The sequence below is a fragment of the Seriola lalandi genome, unplaced genomic scaffold (assembly GCF_002814215.2).
Source record: "Seriola lalandi dorsalis isolate HSWRI2012SDOR001 ecotype SW California unplaced genomic scaffold, Sedor1 jcf7180002054408, whole genome shotgun sequence".
NCBI lineage: Eukaryota > Metazoa > Chordata > Actinopteri > Carangiformes > Carangidae > Seriola > Seriola lalandi.
The window spans coordinates 1,510,885-1,532,021 of record NW_019524961.1 but is presented as its reverse complement, the minus strand read 5'-3'; the positions used below and the strand labels follow the sequence as shown (position 1 = coordinate 1,532,021).

The window sequence follows — 21,137 nt, the reverse complement described above, 5'->3', positions numbered from 1 at the left end:
TCACACAACCTCTATCGGTTTTTGTGTAGAAACAAGTGCAACGCCGTGACTGCTTTTGAAGTCTGCACTGTTCTTTCCATTTTTACAATTCATCACGTCTTCATGGCAGGCTTGTTGATTTGTGTTGAGGAGCACCGTGTCAAATCTACTTTCACATGGTGCATTTTACTGAATACATTTTTGTTCAGTTTCTTTACTTGACGATGACAGGACACATAATGCATGGAGAAAAAAAAGGGGTTGGTGAAGGGTGGAGGTGTGGTCAAAGCTCATTTTTGCCCTGGGCCCCATGCAGGTTAATCTGGCCATGAACAGGAGACGAATGCATTCTTCATTTCTCTTCAACAAGCTCTTTTGAGCTTGTTATACAACAGTATAAAGAGAAATGATGTAATGTTTGCATCAAAAAATATATTTCTATTTTCATGCAACTTTAAGGTACAGTTTGTTTAAATGAATATCTTTGTGACCTTTTTGGAGGATGTTTGGCTATCTCTGGATTACCTGCAGTTAATGACTACTAAACTGTGGCAGTGCATTGAGTTTAATGATGTCAAATGAAATGCAGGTCTGCAGATTCAAGTTGGACATAATGTGGTCTGTCACCAGGGGACTGTTTCTGTGATGTTAAGTTGTTGCAAGCCGCTCATGACTCCAGTGGTGATGCATGCAAACTTGTTCAATGTGATTTAAATGAAAACAACAACAGGCCACTTAAGTGATGTGGCAGCAAAATAACAGGATGAGTCACTGTTCTTGTCAAAAAAACTATGGGGACAGCTCCCTCATCCTTCTCCTCCAGTACAGGTGACCGTGCTGCAATATCACTACCTGCAGTAGCATCAGCTGCCTACTGTGCTGACTCAACTCAGCCAGGTCCATCTAAATGACGCTCAATGCATTTGTCGTTTCCCTGCAGAAAAAAAAACCCATATAGGTCATCTCCTTAGTGCAGGCTTCACTTCACAGCCTATAACATCGGTTATTTTAGATGTCATCCCTCCCAACCTCCTTTGACAGGCATGCGCCATCTCCATCCCGATTGTTGGTCTAAAAAGTGGGCAGTTCAGGGTTTCATATCTGGCTTCACTTTCTCTAAACTCCCTCCTTTTCTTTCCAAGCATCGGAGTCGGTCGGACCGCGGCAGTCCCAGTTCCCGGTACTAATATATACCTGCGCAGAGCATCCACAGCCGCCTTTCCCCCCCTCCTGACAGGACGGTAGTCGCACTGCAGCAAGCTGTGAGGAGCGGAGGGAAAATACTTTTTTTACAGCCGAGAAGTCAGTCCATCCCGCATCAGCTGAAATGCTGCTGAGAAGAATCCGGTAGGTTTTTTCTTTGAGTTGCTGTGATGATGATGGTGCGCAGTTCATGCGGTTTTTGTCGTGTCAAACTTCTTTTAAACTCACAAAGTCACGTTAAATGATGGTGCCATTTAAGAAAATGACCCTTCAAAGGTTTATTGGGTTGTAATAGTTGCTGTCCTGAGCTGAGGTTCTGAAACCGGGGTTAGCTATTTTCTCCCCATTTTGTGCAGCTGACGCAGTTACTGAAGTATAACTTTTTTTCTCTCAAGCTTTGAGTTTTCTCTCTTTTTTTTGTTTTGTTTGTTTTCTTGCACAGCATGAAACCCAACCCGGGGCATGCAGCTGGTTGATGTGTTTCTGGAGGACTCACTTCCAATTTCTCCTCATCAGTCACTGAGATAGTCTGATAACATGAAAGTGAAAGGATGACTTAGTGTCCTCTACACTAAAACCATTCCACTGCAAAACTTCATTTTTATATTTTAAATGCTACTTTGGAGCTAGTAAAGCAAGGATGCTGCTGTATGAAAGCTCTGACATGTTGTTCCTGTGCCCTGCAGGAGACACAAGAAGCTGGGTTTTATTTGTCTTAAGTGCACTTTTAGCCTCCTCTGTTCATTTCCTGTGCTGCACCTTGGGGCTCAGGTGGACCTCAGTAATGGACAGGTAGAGCAGTGGACTTTTAAAGATTCCTCTTAGCTGATGGCTCTCTGGTCTGATGCATAACTCTGGAGCAAGTGAAACTGAAAACACTGGTTCTTCCTCACCAAACATTCACAAATAGTAGCCCACGATCATCAAATCCTAATAATAATAATCAGAGCCGTTCATTATGAGCCATCAAAACCTGAATGTAGTAGTCTAACTCAAACATGAAGCAAACAAAAGCAGATGCTGACTCAATAACCTCACCCCTAACATTCATGCTGAATTTCTATAAAGTTAATTTCATTTGTATTTGTTTTAGGAATGGGTAGAATTTCATCGGCCATTTTATGAATGGGCTTTGATGGAGTGCTGGACGTTACATAGGGAGCAAGGGTGGAGGCATCTCAGGTGATGTAGTAACTCTTGTTAACTAGCCTTGTCACTCAGACCTGATTCAAATTTCACAATAAATAATTAATTAATTAATTTTCAGGCAAAGTGAATATCAGGTAGGGCAACATAATGAACTAATGTTACTGCATAATAATAATTTGATTAATTACAAGTCTGTAGATGAAGCTGAAGTTGAAGTTTATAAGAAAATATGCATTTAGTTGTGTCCCAAAAGAGGAACCAGATTCTCCTATTGCACTCATGTGTTATTTTGAGGTCAATGAAAAAGTCATTTTCTTCCTTTTTGTAGAATTTGGAGCAGAAAGTAAAGATCCTTGAGGCAAATCTTTTGATTTGTAATATTGGGCTTTATAAGTAAACTTTCCTATTTATTTCTTAAAATAATCCATAAAAAGCTTGAGGTATGGGAAGGGTAAATCAAGACGTAAGATGTAATAAAAGCACAAATGTATCTATTTATTTGGTTAAAGTAAAGACCTAAAGCTGGCAGCCACGTTTGTATCTGCTGGGAGAGTGAAGCAGATCTTGAATCAATGAATGTATATGAATAGTTGACTGTTTAAGAGTCTCAAATTAAAGAGTTCTTGACAGGATAATGTTATTCAGTAGTTCATTCATTGCCTTCATTCAACTCTAGTCATTGTTTTATTGTCAGTAACACATGGCAGAGCTCAGACTGGAGACACCCTGATTTCCAGGCAGAGAGGGAGTTCACAGCCAAGTGGTTTATAATAGGCAGGCCATGCACAGGCTGTGGTCCGTCCATGGAGTTGTTGAGTCAGGACTGAGATCAGGTGTTTGTTTGAAGCATCCTTTGAATCTTTCCCATTCGCACTGGGTGGTGAATCATCTGGTGGGTGTCTTTGCCAAAACTGCCATCTTGTTAGGAGACAGACATTTGGTTTATCGGAGATGTCTGTGAAATGTAGTTTGGGAGGTGGGGGTGAATCCTTTGAGCATGTGCAACTCATCGGATGTGTGGAGGCGCTTACGTTTGATGGTGCTGGCAGCCAGAGGAGTGGTGTTTAGTGAATAGTCTGACCGGGGTCTGACAGGGGAAACTTAAGTACACAGAGGCCACGTTGCGATAAACAGTGAGGAGATGACTGGACACCATCTGCTGCCTTCAGGTTCACAGATGAGGTTGTTTCTGAGCTTCACCTCAGTCCTCTCCCCTAAAGGACAGTATCCTGTTAAGAATAGTTGTTCAGTTTCCACTCACTTTAATTCTTTGGCAGCCTTTGTGTTGAGATGATGCATTTAATGGGTGACATTTTGATGGTGTTTGGTGCCCGATTTTGAAGAATGACTCCAACTTTGGTGATTAACTTCTTCAGTGATTTAAGATCTGGTGCTTAAGTAATCAGGCAGATGTCATCAGCATAGATGAGTTTGTGGGATCTAGTCTTTGGGGTTTCATTTCTACAGAGGTTTCTAAGGGTTAGTGCAGGAACTGAGAGCCTGCCCTCTTTTTACATTTTATACAATGTGTGCAAAGTGAATCCTATTTTTTGTTGACCGGAAATCCGACGATTACCCACAAAGACTAGATGAGCTGCAATAAAAAATATGGGGTTTCTGATTTTAGATTAGAAGATTTCTGGTAAGTATCAACAGTGGGTGGGGTGGAGGAGAGTAATGATAGTAAGGAATAATGGGGAAAAAGTACTATTTAAACTGGCCATTCCTCAACTTTATTCCTATTGTATATTTTGTTTGAACTCCATATCCTTGAGTCAATAAATCTGAAAAAAAAACTGGAGATGAAAGGAGAGGGATAAAGCCACAATGCTCATGTGGTAGACAGAAACTTAAGGCTGAGTGGATGTCTGCCTTGTCAAAACACACGCACTGTGCATTTTAAGGGATCCCTACTGTATTTTATCATAGACCAATTAGTGCCAAAGTCAGTTTGAGCTCGGCTCTCCACAGAGCTTACATCAGTCAAACTAGTGTCTCTGCATGTTTGAACTGGCTGAACTGGGATCAGCAGTCATTTTCCATCTTATTGGTGGAGACGAGGTTTGCCTGACCTGACCATGATGCAGACTGCTGCAGAGACCACCCACAAGATGTATCAAGCAGGTTTCTGTTGTCAGCGCAGCGCCAACAGGGACCTCGGCATCTAATTATATGTTCCTTGTTTACCATTACTTCTTGCATGAAGAATCCAAGCTGGCCAGTGTTATTTTGAGCCTGATTTTTCATGTGTCTGCTCCACTGATGACCAACATGTCAGTCAACTCTCACTTACTTGTCTGCGTCTGCGGGAGGAGGGGACTGGATTAGTTCTGCTTGTGGATAATGCACTGGCTGCAGTTTCTAGACCTGTAAATGTAGTGGGTCGGCATTGATTTTTTAGCTTGACTTGCCTTCGTTGGTTACTCCCATTAAAAAGAGCAGAACTGCAGAGCGCCTGACGATGAGGTGAAACCACATATGTCAGCACATACACACACAACTCTCACAACAGCTATACCGTTTGAAAGAGTGTGCAGTGTCTTAATGTGGCCATTCCCTTTGTGCAAATCCTGCTCATTCGTAGTGGTTTAAAACTTTGCTTTTCCATCCCTGAAAAAGAGCGAGAGAAAGAGCAAGCAAGTGTGCCAGTGTCCTGTCCTTTAATTTTGCCTGAAGCCTTTTGTAAGGGAGTTGGTATGAAGTGAAAGCACAGTGTGCAGCTGTCCTCCTGGCCCACTGCTCGCTTTTTAGTGAGAGAAAGATTTTCTTGTCAAGAATACTAATAGTGATACCAGCTTTGTGGAGTCCACCCAGCTGGTGAGGAAACAGGGGACAATTATTCTGCCATCAAAGACAGCCATTTAATATGTCACAATTTAGTGAGCTGCATTTGTGTCAGCTGCTTACGAAGGATGCGTTTGATTTACAGACTCGGTCCTCTGGCTCACTCCAGAGGCTCTGATCTCATCTGTATTACTACTCAGCTATTATTTAGCTTTCACATTAAAGAAGACAGCCCCTGTGATGATATGTGGAGATTTTGATGAGCATCTGTGTATCGGAGTGTGACGCCCTGAGGCTCAGAATGAGGCTGCGTGTGTCAAAACTTAGAGAGACATACTGCCATCTTACGGCTGTTTATTCATCCTCATCTTGATATAAATGAAGCAAGTTCACACACACACACACACACACACACACACACACACACACACACACACACACACACACACACACACAAATGCACATGCACAGTACCTTCTCTGTGCTTTGCTATGGCTTTCTTTGGAGGCTCTTCTGCCCATCGAGAGTTTTGTTGTTTCGGTGACATTAGAAGCAGCCAAACTCTGATCTGGGACGTCTTTGTTACGTTTTTCTTGTTTAAAGCAAAGCAAGCCCAAATATCTCCTCTAAAAACAACATTATAGTATAACAGCGTATCAGAAACCCCTTCGTTAAATTCAGCCTCTCCCTCATTTTCACGCTCTCTGGTGTGGTCACACTGGAAAAGTGACAAAACAAACACCCTTTCTTTTTTGACATTGCTGTCCCATAATGCAATGTCCAAAAGAAATGGAGGAGCAGCTCACAGCTGAAAAAAAATTAGAACTAATTGCTCCAAGAAAACCTTTAGAAAAACAAAGAATGAGTATCATATTTTTGTGATAACATTATGCTGTCTCTTTGCTAAGTTTAATTGGCATTACTTGATAATGGTAGATTCATTGATGCCACATATTGTTAGTAAAATATATGTAAAAGTATGTCAATTTTTTGTAACTGCTAACTAACCAGTGTGATACTTAACATGATATAGATGTTTAAAATTACCACAGAAGGAAGAGACACTTTGATATCAACATTAAAACTGTGCCACGTTTCTAAGTTAAAAAAAGACACTTTGGATGAATAATGATGAATGAACATTTGCAGCTTCATCATGGCCGCCTCAGGAGGTTGAGTGAGGTCACTGTGAGCGTCCTGCCATGCCTGCTGGGTTAATAACAGGGCCAGACTGGTGACGGAGCGCTGGCAGGATGCCGCTGGGCTGAGATGCCGTGTCATTAGCTCCCGGAGGTGATGAATGGCCTGTGGTCAGGAGCCTGTGCTCCCTGCTTCCCTTTGAAAACCAGAAAGGTTGCTCTTTCATACTGACTGGTTGAGCTTTGAGATACATTTTTTAGTATTTTATGGGACTTGTGTCGGCGTTTTACCCAACGATTCTGCTCCAGTGTTACGATGTCTGTAAAACAAAGAACCTCTCTGTCCAATTTAGCAGGTTTTCTCTAAATGTATGATGTATATGCCCAGTTACAAGTGTACTAGGTGCACTCAGCAAAGGTTGTAATGTTCAGTTCAGTCGAGTTTGAAACTGTAGAGGTGTTGATTCAAATTTTTTGACATTTTATTGCATTATATACAGGGGTCTTTCTGGTGTTATTTTACACAATGAAAATTAGACTTGTAAATTTGGCTCATTCACAGATCACCCAGAAATAACATTTTCCTACCCCATCCATATGAATGAGAGTAGGCTGACTACTAGAAATGACTCTCGGTATAATGCTAAGCATGTACATTACAGGAATAATGTTCCTTTTTTTAAAAATTCTGATGGGAGTTTAAATGACATCTACTCCCAAAGGCAGATTCTATGGTCAACTTTGTTTCTTGCTTCAATTTATAAGTTAGTTGGAGTTTTGGGTTTATCTGCCCACATGAAGTTCTCATTTGTTTTTACAGAATGAATCTTCTCTATTTCCAGTGATGATATTCAGCCCTAAATTATGTTACATGAAAGCAGCAAATCATATTAAATACAAATGAGCTAAGACTCAGAACACTACAGTGTAACTGGGATACTGCCTTTTCCCCCAGCTATATGTACATGTGCAAGACTAAAACCACAGTAGGTGGATGCTGTGGTGGAGGCACTGTTATACAGGTTGTGACCTTTAATATTACAATAAATCAATTTGGCTAGATCAATGGAGCGTGTTCCCCTGACTAGCTGAACCAACACAATACATGACTTCCGGTATCAGAAATTGCTCTGCCTATTAAAGGTTAAATATGTGTGAAATTGGAAACTGGAAATGAATCATTCATTCATCACTTTTTATGTCCTTTCCTTCCTGAATCTAGTCATCTGTGTCAAAAATGAGTCTTGTCTTAGATTTGATTGTGTTTATCTCTTTATCTCCGTAGACATGTCCAGATTCTACCACTTCTCTGTGCAGTGTGCTGTCTCACTCTGGCCTTCCCCACCCAAACACCATCTGCATATGGTACGTCTACATTTTACCATTATCTCTTACCTTTAGTGAAAATATTTATGAGTCATAATATGACATAAAATACTCATTCAGTTATAAGCGAAGAATACAAAGGTCCGTTTAATAGTGAGGGGAATGATTCTCAGCAAAGTTACAGAACCGCTCCGCTCTTCACGCTCTGTATCCTCTGTCTTTTTTTCTGCAGATGACGTCCAGTCCCTCCAGGTGAACATCCCCCACTCAGATCCGGTTTTTGCCCCACTGGGCAGCTCCATCTCCATCCCCTGCTTCGTGTCTCTGTCTTCCACACCTACCACTTCCTCCTCTTCCCCGGTCGAACCGCGGGTCAAGTGGACTGTGGTGTCTGGTGGGGTGGAGACGCAGATCTTGGTGGCGCGGGGTCAAAGGGTGAAGGTCAACGAAGCATACATAGATCGTGCGGCATTGCTCAACCACACATCTTCCCCAGATGACCTGTCACTCTGGCTGGGAGATTTGCGCTCCAGTGACTCGGGTCACTATCGCTGCGAGGTGCAGCAGGGCCTGGAGGACGCCAGTGACCTCGTACAACTCAAAGTCAAAGGTAAAAAAACGGCAGACATGGATCATTGTCGAACCTTTTGTTTGCATTGTAACAATAGGAATTGGTGTATTAATGGGATTATGCACAGTATGTTGTGCTTCCTGTGTGACTACCACGATGCCCCTGACTGATTTTGCTGTTACTGTAGCTGGTAAAGTCATTCTTCATGGTATTATTAATGGAATGATTTGTATACTCTCATTCTTAAAGTGTTCATAATGTGTGTTTACTTTGTGTTTTTAGGTGTTGTATTTCACTACAGAGATGCTTTGGGCCGGTATGCGTTTTCCTTCCATCAGGCCCAGAGGGCTTGTGAGGCCATCGGGGCAGAAATCGCCACCGCTGACCAGCTGCTGGCGGCTTATTATGACGGATATGAGCAGTGTGATGCAGGCTGGCTGGCAGACCAGTCTGTCAGGTATTTCCTCACCACTGAGTCTTCCGTATGATGTTCACACTCAAACTGCACAAATATTCAAGCACTCAAACCTGTGCCAGTTACATTGTTTAGTCTTTCATTCACATTTTCCCAAAATCAAGCCTGATATGATCTACCTCTTTTTTTTTTTTTTTTTTTTTAGAAATTACAGAATCTGTGGTATTTAACGTGGATGATCAGTATGAATGAATTGTTAACACTGACTTGCTGTTCAGACAAATGTTAAGAAGTTAATGTTACATAAGAAATGCTGACTCTTTCCATTCTCCCAGATACCCAATCCAAGTGCCCCGTGAAGGTTGCTATGGAGACATGGATGGGCAACCAGGAGTGAGAAACTACGGGACAATGGACCCAGATGATCTTTTTGATGTTTATTGTTACGTGGAACAAATTGATGGTATGAATAATATCACATATCTCTATAGCTAAAACCTCACTGATGTTAGACAGTACTGATATCAATATTTGAGAGCTAAAAAGCAACAATAACAATATATCAGCCATTATTTATTTCACCATTTTTGAGCCCCTAAATTTTATTGTTATAGTGAGAATTGTGTGTAACATTTGTACTAAACAGGATAGGTCTCTTTTGAATAAGGAACATTCAGCCAATATTATCTGTCACACCAATGTATCTCAGGCTATATCCACATATAACCATGAGAAATTCAGTGATCTGAATAAAGAAATACTGTACATACTATAAAATAAAATAATGAAACTTTATATGAATGTTTTGTGTTTGTAGGAGAGGTGTTCCACGACCCCGTCCCACAGCAGCTGTCATTTGATGAAGCACAGGCATACTGCAGAGGTGCAGGGGCAGAGCTGGCTACAACAGCACAGCTGTACTTGGCATGGAGTGAAGGTCTGGACCGTTGCAGCCCTGGCTGGCTGTCTGATGGCAGTGTGCGTTACCCCATCATAACCCCCAGAGAGCGCTGCGGAGGCCCTCAGACAGGTGTCAAAACCCTTTACCGCTTCAGCAACCAAACTGGCTTCCCAGAGCCGTCCAGCCTTCATGACGTTTATTGTTTGAAAGGTGAGTTTTGTGTTTTGTGCCTAAAAAATGATTGTGCATTAAATAGAATTTAAATTGCATGTCAAAGATGTATTGGATGTTCATTACTGCTCATTTGAACAAAAATTTTAACTATGAATACTATAGACACACAGTAATCAATCCTTTGCTTTGCTCTTTATGAAATACATATTATATAAAAACATTTTGTGGACATTCTGATATTATTATTATATTATTTACAATTTGTATGTATGTAATTAAACTGTAAAGAGATAGTCTAAAGTTGTTTTCATAGCTGTTATATCATATTTTTTAACTACTTATCTGTCTTCTACAGATAACAGAATTGCTCCCACTGACTCTCCTATGGACTACATGGCCACAGAGCCTGAAGACTTTGGACAAGATGTAGTTATTCTTACGGAACCAGATCAAGAGCTGAAACTGAACCAACATGCTGAGCAAGTGGAGAGAGAGGCTCAAAGTGTGCTTGAATCTTTTCCCTTTGTCTCCCAATCTTCCACTGAGGAAAACCTGGTTGACACACACTCAACAGTAATATCAGACACAACAGAGTCTCCTCTCAACACCACATCCACATCGGACTACTTAAAGGCGTTTAATGAAACTTCATCTCCTTCAGAAATGAGCTCTCACTCCCAGAATCCTGCAGCACTGGGGAACAGCACCAGCAGCACAGAAACCTACAATTTCCCACAAAACACATCATTACTGCCCAGTGTTTACAATGAGACAGATTCCCACCAGAACTTGAACTTCACCTTTCACCAATTTGAATTTGAAAACACCACAGGGTTTCCTGAACCATCATATGAACCTCACACACATAACCAGACAACACCAGACACAAACCCTGAAGAGTTTACGCAACCATCTGAGAGGCCGAAGGAATCTCCAGAAATACAAGAGCCTAACTTTGGTTTAAACAGATCACAGGCCAATTACAGCATTACAGAGAGCAACGATACTCAAGAGGAGAATATCCCGGTGGCAACTTCAATGACTCCTGACAACATGCTCCAGGTGAAGATGGAAGAGGCAACAGTAGCAGAGCCTTGGCAGATGTCCCTCATGACTCAGTCACCAAGAGAAGAAGGAGAGCTTCTTACACAAACTACCGAAGCTCCCATCAAAAACCTAACTTCACTGTGGCTCCCTCTTGATGGATCTGGAGATAGTTCTCAAGGTATGAATTTAATAGCATTATAATATAAAACAGTCTACAGCCATGCTAGCAGCTCTGTGAGGCTGTACTTAGCTTAATACCAACATGTACACAATGGCAATTCTAACATCCTGATGATTAGCATGTATAATGTTTTCCATGTTCATCATCTTAGTTTAATGTGTAAGCATGTTAACGTTTGCTAACTAGCACTAAATACAAAATATAACCAAGTCTGATGGGAATGTCATTAGTTGTACAGTATTTGTTCTTAAACCAAAGTACTTGACACATACAAAGTCATCCTTTTGGCACTAGCTGCTGCAAATTTCATGGCAATCCACCGATTATCAATTGGCCTTTCAAGCCAAAAAATGTCAACCCCATGGTAGAGTGGAATAATCAAGGCATAGCCAAACACAGTGAGATTTGTTCTCTTGGGACCAGGGATATTTGTGCAAAATTTCATCTTAATCCCTCCAGTAGCTGTTGAGATATTTCAGTCTCAACCAAAGTGGTCACTGCAGTCCATAGAGCCATATGCTAGCATGGTTAGAACCATCAATATCTTAATAGAGCTACTTCAGATACTTAAATAGTTAAAGATTTAAACTTGTTTTGTTTTTTTTCCAGAGAGTGACCTTGACGTTGAAGTAGTCAGCTTCATCTCAACATCAGATTATTCCACTTCCAGCTTCACCACTCATCCATCACTTTCCGCTACAGCTAGCAGCGCTCCAGCTGACACTCAGACTGTACTCCCAGATCCAACGTCTTCATCCGGGTCACAAAATATTGACAATCTGGGCTTCGAAATCCTCTCCACAGTACCACAATTATGGGAGTCTTCCATTTCTAAACAGGAAGGAAGTACAAGCTTAGAAACTGAAGACACAGTCACCACAGAAAGTGAGGAAAAACGGCTGCACCCGACAAAGGCTGAAGAAAACCTAGTTTCTGGAGTAAGTTTAGCTACCACTGAGTCTCCAGAGGAGTTCAACACCTCTCAGTTGCCTACTGATTCCACCACAGCACAGTATCAGACATCATCATACAGAGTGTATTTAAATACTGTGACCACTGCTTATGAAGAGGCAAGTGGACAAGAGCCTGGTACAGTTGCTGCAATCCTTGGAGAAGAAATTGAAGTTGCTCCAACCCTTGAAGAGGATGTTACAGTTAGCCGAGTCCCTGAAGAGGAAGTTAAAGTTTCCCCAACAATTGAAGAGGCTAAAGTTTCCTTTTCACTGGAACAGGAAGTTAAAGTTTCCCCAACAATTGAAGAGGCTAAAGTTTCCTTTTCACTGGAACAGGAAGTTAAAGTTTCCCCAACCCCTGAAGGGGACATTACAGTTACCCCAAACTTTGAGGATGAAGTTAAAGTTGCACCAACTTTGCCCCAAGAAGAAGCCAAAGTTTCCTTTTCACCGGAAGAGGAAGCTTCAGTTTTCCCAACCTATGAAGAAGAAACTAGTGTTGCTCCATTGGATGAAGAAGAAGCTAGCATTGCTCCAATACTTGAAGAAGAAGCTCACATTGCTCCAACCCTTGAAGAAGCTACTGTTTCCCTGACTCTTGAAGAAGCAAATGTTGCGCCAACTCTTGAAGAAGCAAATGTTGCGCCAACTCTTGAAGAAGCTAAAGTCTCCCCAACCCTTGAAGAAAAAACTGTTTCCCCAACCATAGAAGAAGAAGCTAACATTTCCCCAACCCTTGAAGTAGAAGCTAATGTCACCCCAACCCTTGAAGAAGAAGCTTACATTGCTCCAACCATTGAAGAAGAAGGTAGTGTCGCCCCAACCCTTGAAGAAAAAGCTAATGTTTCCCCACCCTTTGAAGAAGAATCTAACATTGCCTCAGCCTCAGAGGAAGATGCTTCCATTGCCTCAACTGTTGAGGAGGAATTTACCATCTTTCCTCTTGATTCTCAAACATCTAACTGGGCTCTGCTGACCACCACAACTGGACCCCAAGAATCTCTGAATGATCTTGAGTACAGCGGAAAAACCTCCTCCATCACGTCCACAGCAGTTTTAGATGCCTCCTCAAGTACAAAACCCACCGCTGCTACCACAAAGACGACTACCGCCACCATCACAACCACCACACACTGGTCCAGACGCAGCTGGAGCCCGACAACCTCAACAGCCACTGTTCACCACAAGACGACAGAGCCCCAGAAGGTGATGCACCTCATACCACCAGTGGATCAGGGTCTGGTGGATGTTGAGTTTAGTCTCACCCAGCCGCCCACTCTGCTTATCTTGCCCAATGAGAGGGCAGCTGTAGGCGGTACAGGGAAAGCTTCAGGTAATGTTAAAGCCACTCTCATCAGCCTAACCGTCCTCCTCTTGCTACTCGACGCAATGATCCACTAAAATCCCTGGTCTGTCCTCTGCCCCAACCTGCCTTTATTCCATTTTTCTGTAAAACACCTCCCCTCCTTTTCAAACGACTTCCCACGTTTGTTTCACTTGTCTCAGAAAGCCCACTCACCCTTCTGACTCCTCCCACTTCTCACTTCTGTCCTTGTGATCCCACCTCCCCTTCAAGATACTCACACCGGGACAGCTCCCATTTGACGTTTGTCAACAGTCCAGTCTTGTTATGCATGATGTTTTCTTCCTCATCCAAAGATTGACTTCTGTGAAGTACTGTAATATAGTGGTATGCTTGAATGAGTGTTTTAGTGCTTCTACTACATGACACATGGTTTTATGCAAGAGTGATGGTTACAGCAGTAAACATTTCACAGAACATTGATCAGTGGATTTTGTTTTCAGAAAATAATCCCTTCACCAAACAAGTGCAAATTATTCTCTGCACCATCATTTTCTTCCTGCTAACTGTCAAAACTCACCATGTTTTTTGCAGTAATCTGGAAGTAACATTTTAAAGGGACTCTGTAACAGCATTTACATTGAATGTAACAGCACTGAACAGTGCTATCGCAATAATGTATTATATTTAATCCATAACTGTCAGGTCATCAACTGTTAAAAACTGTTCTCTTTCCTCAGATTTTCAGACTATTGCTATTTTAGATAGTTTAGTACCAGAAGCACAGATTATTATTATGTTTATAAGCACAAATATTGTTCAGTGATGATTGGTTGTGAGTGGTAACACTTAGCAACAAGTTTTTGAATGTTCTTATTTGGGACATTAATGTTTCATACTTAGATCATGTTCTATTGTTTAATCATAATCATTCAAGATTTGTACAGTATTGTGTTTTTAGGTGTGATAATGATAAAGTCAACTAAGTGATGTTTGTTTCTCGTCTTGCCATCAGTTTAAATCTCTTATTTTGTTTTCCTACGATCTCAAACATTTTTGTTTGAAATTTGAAATGTCTCAGTATATAAGATATATTGAGATTAATTTAGTCATTTTGTAGTTTCTACAACTAAATAAAGCAGCCTCAGAAACCTCTAAGGAAACCCAGTTCCGCCAAGAAAAGAAAAAAGTTAAAAATAAAAGTAAAAATCTTGATGGTAAGTCAGAACTTTCACTACATGTAACAATGTGTGGGAAAAATGGTTTTCTGCAGAACTGGCATAATTGGCATAAACTAATCCAGGGAAGTGCTGTTCAACACAATGGGTTGTTACAAGTCTAATATTTTAATCAGAGAACGAGGGAATTTTATTTATAGACATTTCATTAGAGGGGAACTCACTGTAGTTACATCAAAGTGATGCAGCACAGTTCTTCAGCAGAACTTAAAAACAGAATTTATAATGGTGCAAAGATATTACGAACCAGAGTGGCACTGCATTTGGCTCCATACAGGCACTTTCAGATTATTTAAAGATAAGATAATCGTTCCAGTCACCCATATTTCTGGTGATAATTGACTCGCCTTGTGCAGCAGCTTCACTCAGCATGTTTGCAATTACATTCAGGACTAGAGTCTCTCCAAATATATATTCTACAAAATCTTATTTAAAAAGTATATTAACAAAACAATATACATAGTAATTGAAAATATAATGACTCATGAGTATCATTATTCTTGGGAAAGCAATGATTTTTATAAAAAAAAAAGTTAATTAAAAATAAATTACAAGAGAAAGCAGCTGATACACAAGAACCGCTGAATGGAGGACAAAATATTTCACTGCATTTATCATGGTGGTGATGATGTACATCATGTCAGATTTGTCCACATCTGCTACAAGTCAAACTGAAACCCACTAACACGCTACAATTAATCCAAGGTTGCAGGTACAGTTTTGTTTTATTGATTATGATTTTATGCACTTTTTTTTACTGTTAGAGTTTTACTATTCATGGTGATGAAAAAGTAAGGAAAGCATTTGCACTTGCATATCTGTGTAGCATGTTTTTTCACATTTAATCTCGACTTCAGCATCTCCAATACACCTAAATTTGGTGAGCAGTTTACATATAGGACTGTTCATAGTGATAAAATACTGGAGTGTTTGCAATTTGTAAAGGCTGAGAAACACAGTGGGAAAGCCACCACTCATTCAGTAATTACCAAACTCACATCATCACCTACATGCAATTTATAGACATGTGAGGAAAACTATACTACAACTGTAAAATACATCATGCAGACTCTTCACAGAGTGAGAATTGAACCTTAGTGCTGCAAAAACTTGTGACAGGTTTCATTGTTTTATACTTAACTTCAAAGGCATCTCAATGGTTTTCCATGCCCCAGTTTTACTTTGACTGCATATGATCCTCATTAGTCTTGTGTAAGGCAGTTATTACTTTTCATACACACACTGACTCAAAAAGATCAGTCTAAATAGTAGTATGTGAGTGTTAAGTATAATGACAGACACCACAGAGTTCTTGTTTATAGGGTGTCAGAGGAAACAAATAAACCAAAACCACTTGTAAAATGTTTCATTTCAGTTTGGACACACTGCCACCATTTTGCTTTCTTTAACAATTTTAAAAATTTAAACTGAAACAATCCCTCTTTTTTCTTCAGGGCTTTAAAATAACTACCCTCTGATGCTAACACTTGCTTAAGCTGAAGAGATATTTCCTTTGTACAGTGTAATCATCCATACAGGAGTTAGACAACACGAAGTCATTATTTTCCAAATATGTGACACAAATGTCAACCTAGCATAAGAAAGTACACGTTTTATGTGAAAAGAAATGATAAATGATTAATTCATGACATTGTTTAAGAGTTAATTGAACTGTCACATGATGCAACAGCCACCGCAAGGCGCTTGAAATAATTTTTTTTCACCCCTTCAACTTAGTTCAGTCGAATTCTGAATAATGGGCCTTTGTGAGATTTTGTTAGAGGGTTTAATGAATGTACACAGGTATAAAGGTTGAAACACCTATCATCAGAAGAGGAAGTTTCACTGTAGAAACTCAATGCCAGGTGTCTCAATCAACATGCACTATTATGTATTTGTATCCCCCATGACGTGTGACAACAAATTGAAGCTATTTCTGCTCCTGCACACCATCAAGACAGTATACTTTGGTAGAGAGTAGTTACTGAAACAAATCACAGCAATGTCTGATGATTATCATGTGTGACTGTGTTATTGCATTTCAAAAGGAACATTGTTGGGTTTCTCCAAATATAATGTGTTGGCATATTAAACACAAGAAAATTCTAAATTAATACGACCCAGTCACACAGTGTGATATCATTCGTCATCGTTAAGACTTCACCATATACAAGTATGAAAAGTCATTAAGGAGGAATGGGAGAAAAAGACAGAAAGATTATCTAGGAAGACCCACCCAAACCTGCTGCAAGAAAAGGACCTGAGGGGTTTGACACTCTCTGAAGTTTGTCCTCTGCTGCCATCTGTTGGCTTATGTGGATGATGATGCTTTTTTTTATGCATGATACATTTTATCTGAGGATGTGTCCTGAAATGTGCCACTTGTTCTACGTGTTTATTTTCCTCTCCGTATATGTAAATTCATTTAACTCATGTGCACATATATCTTAATGTTTTTGTTGCACTTAATTACAATGTTTTACAGAGGACACGTGCACAATAGATTTGATACTTGATTTCAAGATTTCTTTTTTAGAAAAAGACAGTAATATTAATTGTGAGCTGCCTTTTTGATTCACCAAATCCACCTCTTTCTGATAATTCTCTTGCTTTCATTTGTACTTGCACATGCAAATCTTTCTGTTTCTGTGCACTCTTAACAATAACATATTGTATACATACTGTGTCCTTTGCTCTCATGTAGTATAAGCAGCAGATTCATCTCCTAATGACTGGACCTCTGTTGTGTTTCAGATGCCTGTTTGGACGACCCCTGTTTTAATGGAGGCACCTGCACAGACCAAGATGGGCAGATTAAATGTCTCTGTTTACCAACGTATGGAGGAGACTTCTGTCAGACCGGTGAGCTCCCTACTGTTTTTTTTTTATGTGGAAATCAGGATTACCAACTGGGGAAAGCAGGTGCCTGGGTCCCCCAGACCCCCAAGGGCACCAAAAGCCCCTGGTGCTGATGGTAATTTTACTAATTACAAAATTTAAATTATTTGTTTTAAATTTTTATAATCACATTGCTGTTTCAATCAGATTTTGTGATATATGTTGTGTCATATTTCCTATGTTGTTTGTCTGTGAGTCATTATTGTTGCTGCCCATTTTTGCTTTTAATCAAAACAAGGCTTTCCTGGTCACATAAGAGATCAATAAAAAAGAAAAATGTCAAGCCGTTGTACCAGTAAGAAAGTACAATACAAACTAAGGTGGGTCCTGCATTATCAACTTCATGTGCCACTAATGTGCCAATAATAAAAACGTTTGTTTGATCAAATTACCTCAAACAAACTGTCACATGGCAAAGTAGTTAGAATTCAGCATAGCAGATGGTTTCTGGGTGTCTGTGTTAATCTGCCCATGCATTTACTCAAAGCAATTTAGCATTTAGGGATAAATCGCGCATGTATGTATGTCTGCAACTGTATGTCTAAAGGCTTCCGTTCTCCTCCTCTGTGTTTCTCTCAGACTTGGAGCGATGTGAACCCGGCTGGGACAAGTTTCACGGTTTCTGTTACCGACACTTCAGCCAGCGTCTGAGCTGGGAGGTTGCAGAGCAGCACTGTCGCATGCAGGGAGCTCACCTGGTGTCCATCATGACCCCTGAGGAACAGAATTATATCAACAGTAGGTTCACTGTGCCGACTGTTTGTATATACAGGAAATTAAATACTTCATTTATTTATTGTTTCATGAGGACTGAGGTTTTTGTTTTTTCTAATTTATCTTATTGTCCTCCTCCCCAGGCAACTACAAAGAATACCAGTGGACTGGTCTGAACGATAAGACCATCGAGGATGATTTCCGTTGGTCTGACGGCAACCCACTGGTGAGTAATATTAGAAACCAGGAGAAACATATACACATGCTTGTAGGCTAGCATACTGTGTGACCACCAAACATTTCACAGGGCGTCACAAGAAGATGAACACCTCTTAGATGAAGCAAAATTAGTTTTTTTTTAAGTTAAGATGTTGAAAACCTTACCGAACATTTGGTATTTTCTTCTTCCACTTTCATACTTCATTTATTAGATTTCTCCATTTTTTGATAGTGGTTGTTTGATTTGTGTTGATTCTCTAATTATTTGACATTAAGCAAATTATTTTCTTGTTTATGATTCAATCCATTTATTACATCATACACTTGGGAAAACTTGGACCCAGATTATATTGCTTTGATACCTTTTTTTATTTCACCAGAAACAAATCTTGATTCATTTTAGTTTTTCAAACATTAACAGAGTTGTACCCTACCTAAAAGAAATAGAATATTATTATGTGATATAAAGTCATAGAACACATGCACAGACTTCAGATTTCCATACAGTATGTTATGATTATTATATCCTTGCATGCAAAAAACAAATAAATCTAAAAATCTGAAAGCTTAAATCTCTTTTCTCTCCGTGTTTACAGCTGTATGAGAACTGGTACAGAGGGCAGCCGGACAGCTATTTTCTCTCTGGAGAAGACTGTGTGGTGATGGTGTGGCACGATGACGGACGCTGGAGTGATGTGCCCTGCAACTATCACCTGGCCTACACCTGCAAGAAAGGCACTTGTGAGTAAATGAAAGAGAATGAACACTGAAGTCATTATTTAAAGCTGCTTATGAATGGGCTCAGCTCCCTCATGTGGTTGTTTTGGGTTATTACATCACCATGTATCAGTTGAATAAATCATGGATGCAAAGTTGTGAATAAATATGAGATCACAAGTGTTTCTCTCTTCCAACAGCCTCATGTGGTCCACCACCGAAGGTCCGAAATGCCTCCATATTTGGAAAAACTCGACAGAGATACGAAACTAATGCAGTTGTACGTTATCGTTGTGCCGCGGGTTTCCAGCAGAGACTAAATCCTCTGATCAGGTGTCTGTCTGGAGGCATGTGGGAGAGGCCCCAAATTCTGTGCTTCCCTGGTAAGATAAGAGATTAGCTTAATCCCTGACAAAAACAATCTTTATTTCCTAAAACCTTCATGAAATGTACTGTCAGATGGCAGTGATCTTCTTGTACACTATGTCTGATATAGGGCTTGGTAATTGCATTTATAGTCTGCACTTTCAGGATGAATAAACATCATACACATAAAAGAAGAAAATAAGAACAAAGGGAGATAAAATATAAAAGCAAAAAAAAAAACTAAAAAATATTTTTAAAATGTGGTGTTATACATAAGATTAAAGCATACACAGGAAAAAATACTCAAAAATTCATATGATTTCTTTATTTTCAGAGGCTGGAGGTTCCACCCAGCACCCTGAGGTGACATCACTGACCAACAACAACAACTTTGCAGCAGGTGAAGACGAATTTGAAGCCACTAAGGAGACACCACAGTACTGGGACATCAAGTTTTAAAAAACAGCCATGCTTTCCTTGTCTTGTTTTCTTAAACTCTGCTGTTGTAACATGACAAGGTGTAAAGAACCGAGTGCTTTTACCAATGAATGCTCAAACAGGACAAAATGAACCACAAAAACATAGAAAACACAGAACTGAAGCTCCACTTTGCCAAGGAGCCTGAGTGCACACAAAGGCTCTAGTTTCTTCTGACGGAGACACTGTTTACTTAAAAAACATTCCTATTTTTTGATGTCCTTTAAAACACTTTCTAATGTAATTTCTAAGGAGATTTTTAAGGGTTAATGCGGTGACTGGTGGAGCTAAAAAGAGGTTTAGGTAAAGTGATTACCCGATGAGTCCTTTTCACTAGAAAGAAATACAGTAAATTACTATGCCAGCTCCAAATCTACATTAATAGCTATTCTATTTGTGGTTTTACATCAAGAACCTTTTTATGAAATGGTGCTAATGTCTTCAAGACCGTTCTATCCAACAGAGATTTTTGTTTTCAGTGTAATGTAGGAATACAGATATTTTCCTGCTTTTCAAAGAAACCTACAACTCCAAAGCACAAAGTCAACCATAACAAATAGTCAATAAATACTGTACATATATTAGTTTTCACACCTGTGATTGCTGTCCGCATTTTTCCAAGAGAAACCTTTGATTTCCAGCAGACACAGTTTTGTTCGTCAGCTTTATGTTGTAATAAAGTTTTGTAGAACAGAGCGAAGAATAAATTGTTCTCTTATTTTACCCTTAGCACTGTGTGTGGGCTTCATTTCATGTGTGAGGTGGACATAGTAATGAAAAGCTGACCCTGATTTTTGGTGATTTAGTCTGTGTTAACAGAAAAAGTAGAGATTCCACAATGTACAAGGTGTTTTAAGAGGGAAAAGATGACACTGAAAGGAGGATTTTGATAAAAAACCTTTGAATTTCTTAAATGAAGCGAAATCCATTGGGGACGTGAACTAGACCCTGTTCTTCTGTCATACAGGAGCTCCACCTGGGAAGCTTATTTCTTTTTAGTATTTCTGAAGTATTCAGAAGTATTTTCTGAAATATTCTAACTGCGCTAAAAATTAGTAAAAGTAAATACGTTGAGATTAATTCTCATCAACAAAACTGACAGTCAAAGAAGAAGTGGGGTGTCAATTTCATAAAGACTTCCTAACTCTAATATAATTTCAAAGGCTATAAAAACAACAACAACAACAACAACAACACAATCAAGGTCAGGTGACCAATATGGTGTGCACGAGCGCCCCAAGCGGAAACTTCCGCTGCCGTCAGCATGGAAGTGACAAAAACTGCAGTTCTTCGAATGGCCGCTTGAGGCTCGCGCCATGTTAAAATGCTCAAACTTACAGCAGAAGTAAACATGTCTCTATGTTACAACCCGGTTCAAAAAAC

General features: G+C 40.0%; 1 protein-coding gene across 1 annotated transcript; it reads left to right on the top strand.

Moving 5' to 3' along the window:
* Positions 1-1,106: 1,106 nt before the first annotated feature.
* On the top strand, positions 1,107-20,483 carry LOC111657566 (brevican core protein-like). The gene is made up of 14 exons (XM_023409775.2): positions 1,107-1,326; positions 7,540-7,619; positions 7,813-8,190; positions 8,434-8,608; positions 8,902-9,029; positions 9,384-9,677; positions 9,997-10,866; positions 11,479-13,155; positions 17,118-17,225; positions 17,841-17,999; positions 18,119-18,201; positions 18,791-18,935; positions 19,112-19,294; positions 19,612-20,483. Exons 1-14 carry the CDS (start codon positions 1,307-1,309, stop codon positions 19,734-19,736), a joined length of 4,425 nt encoding a protein of 1,474 aa, XP_023265543.1. The 5' UTR covers positions 1,107-1,306; the 3' UTR covers positions 19,737-20,483.
* Positions 20,484-21,137: the final 654 nt, after the last annotated feature.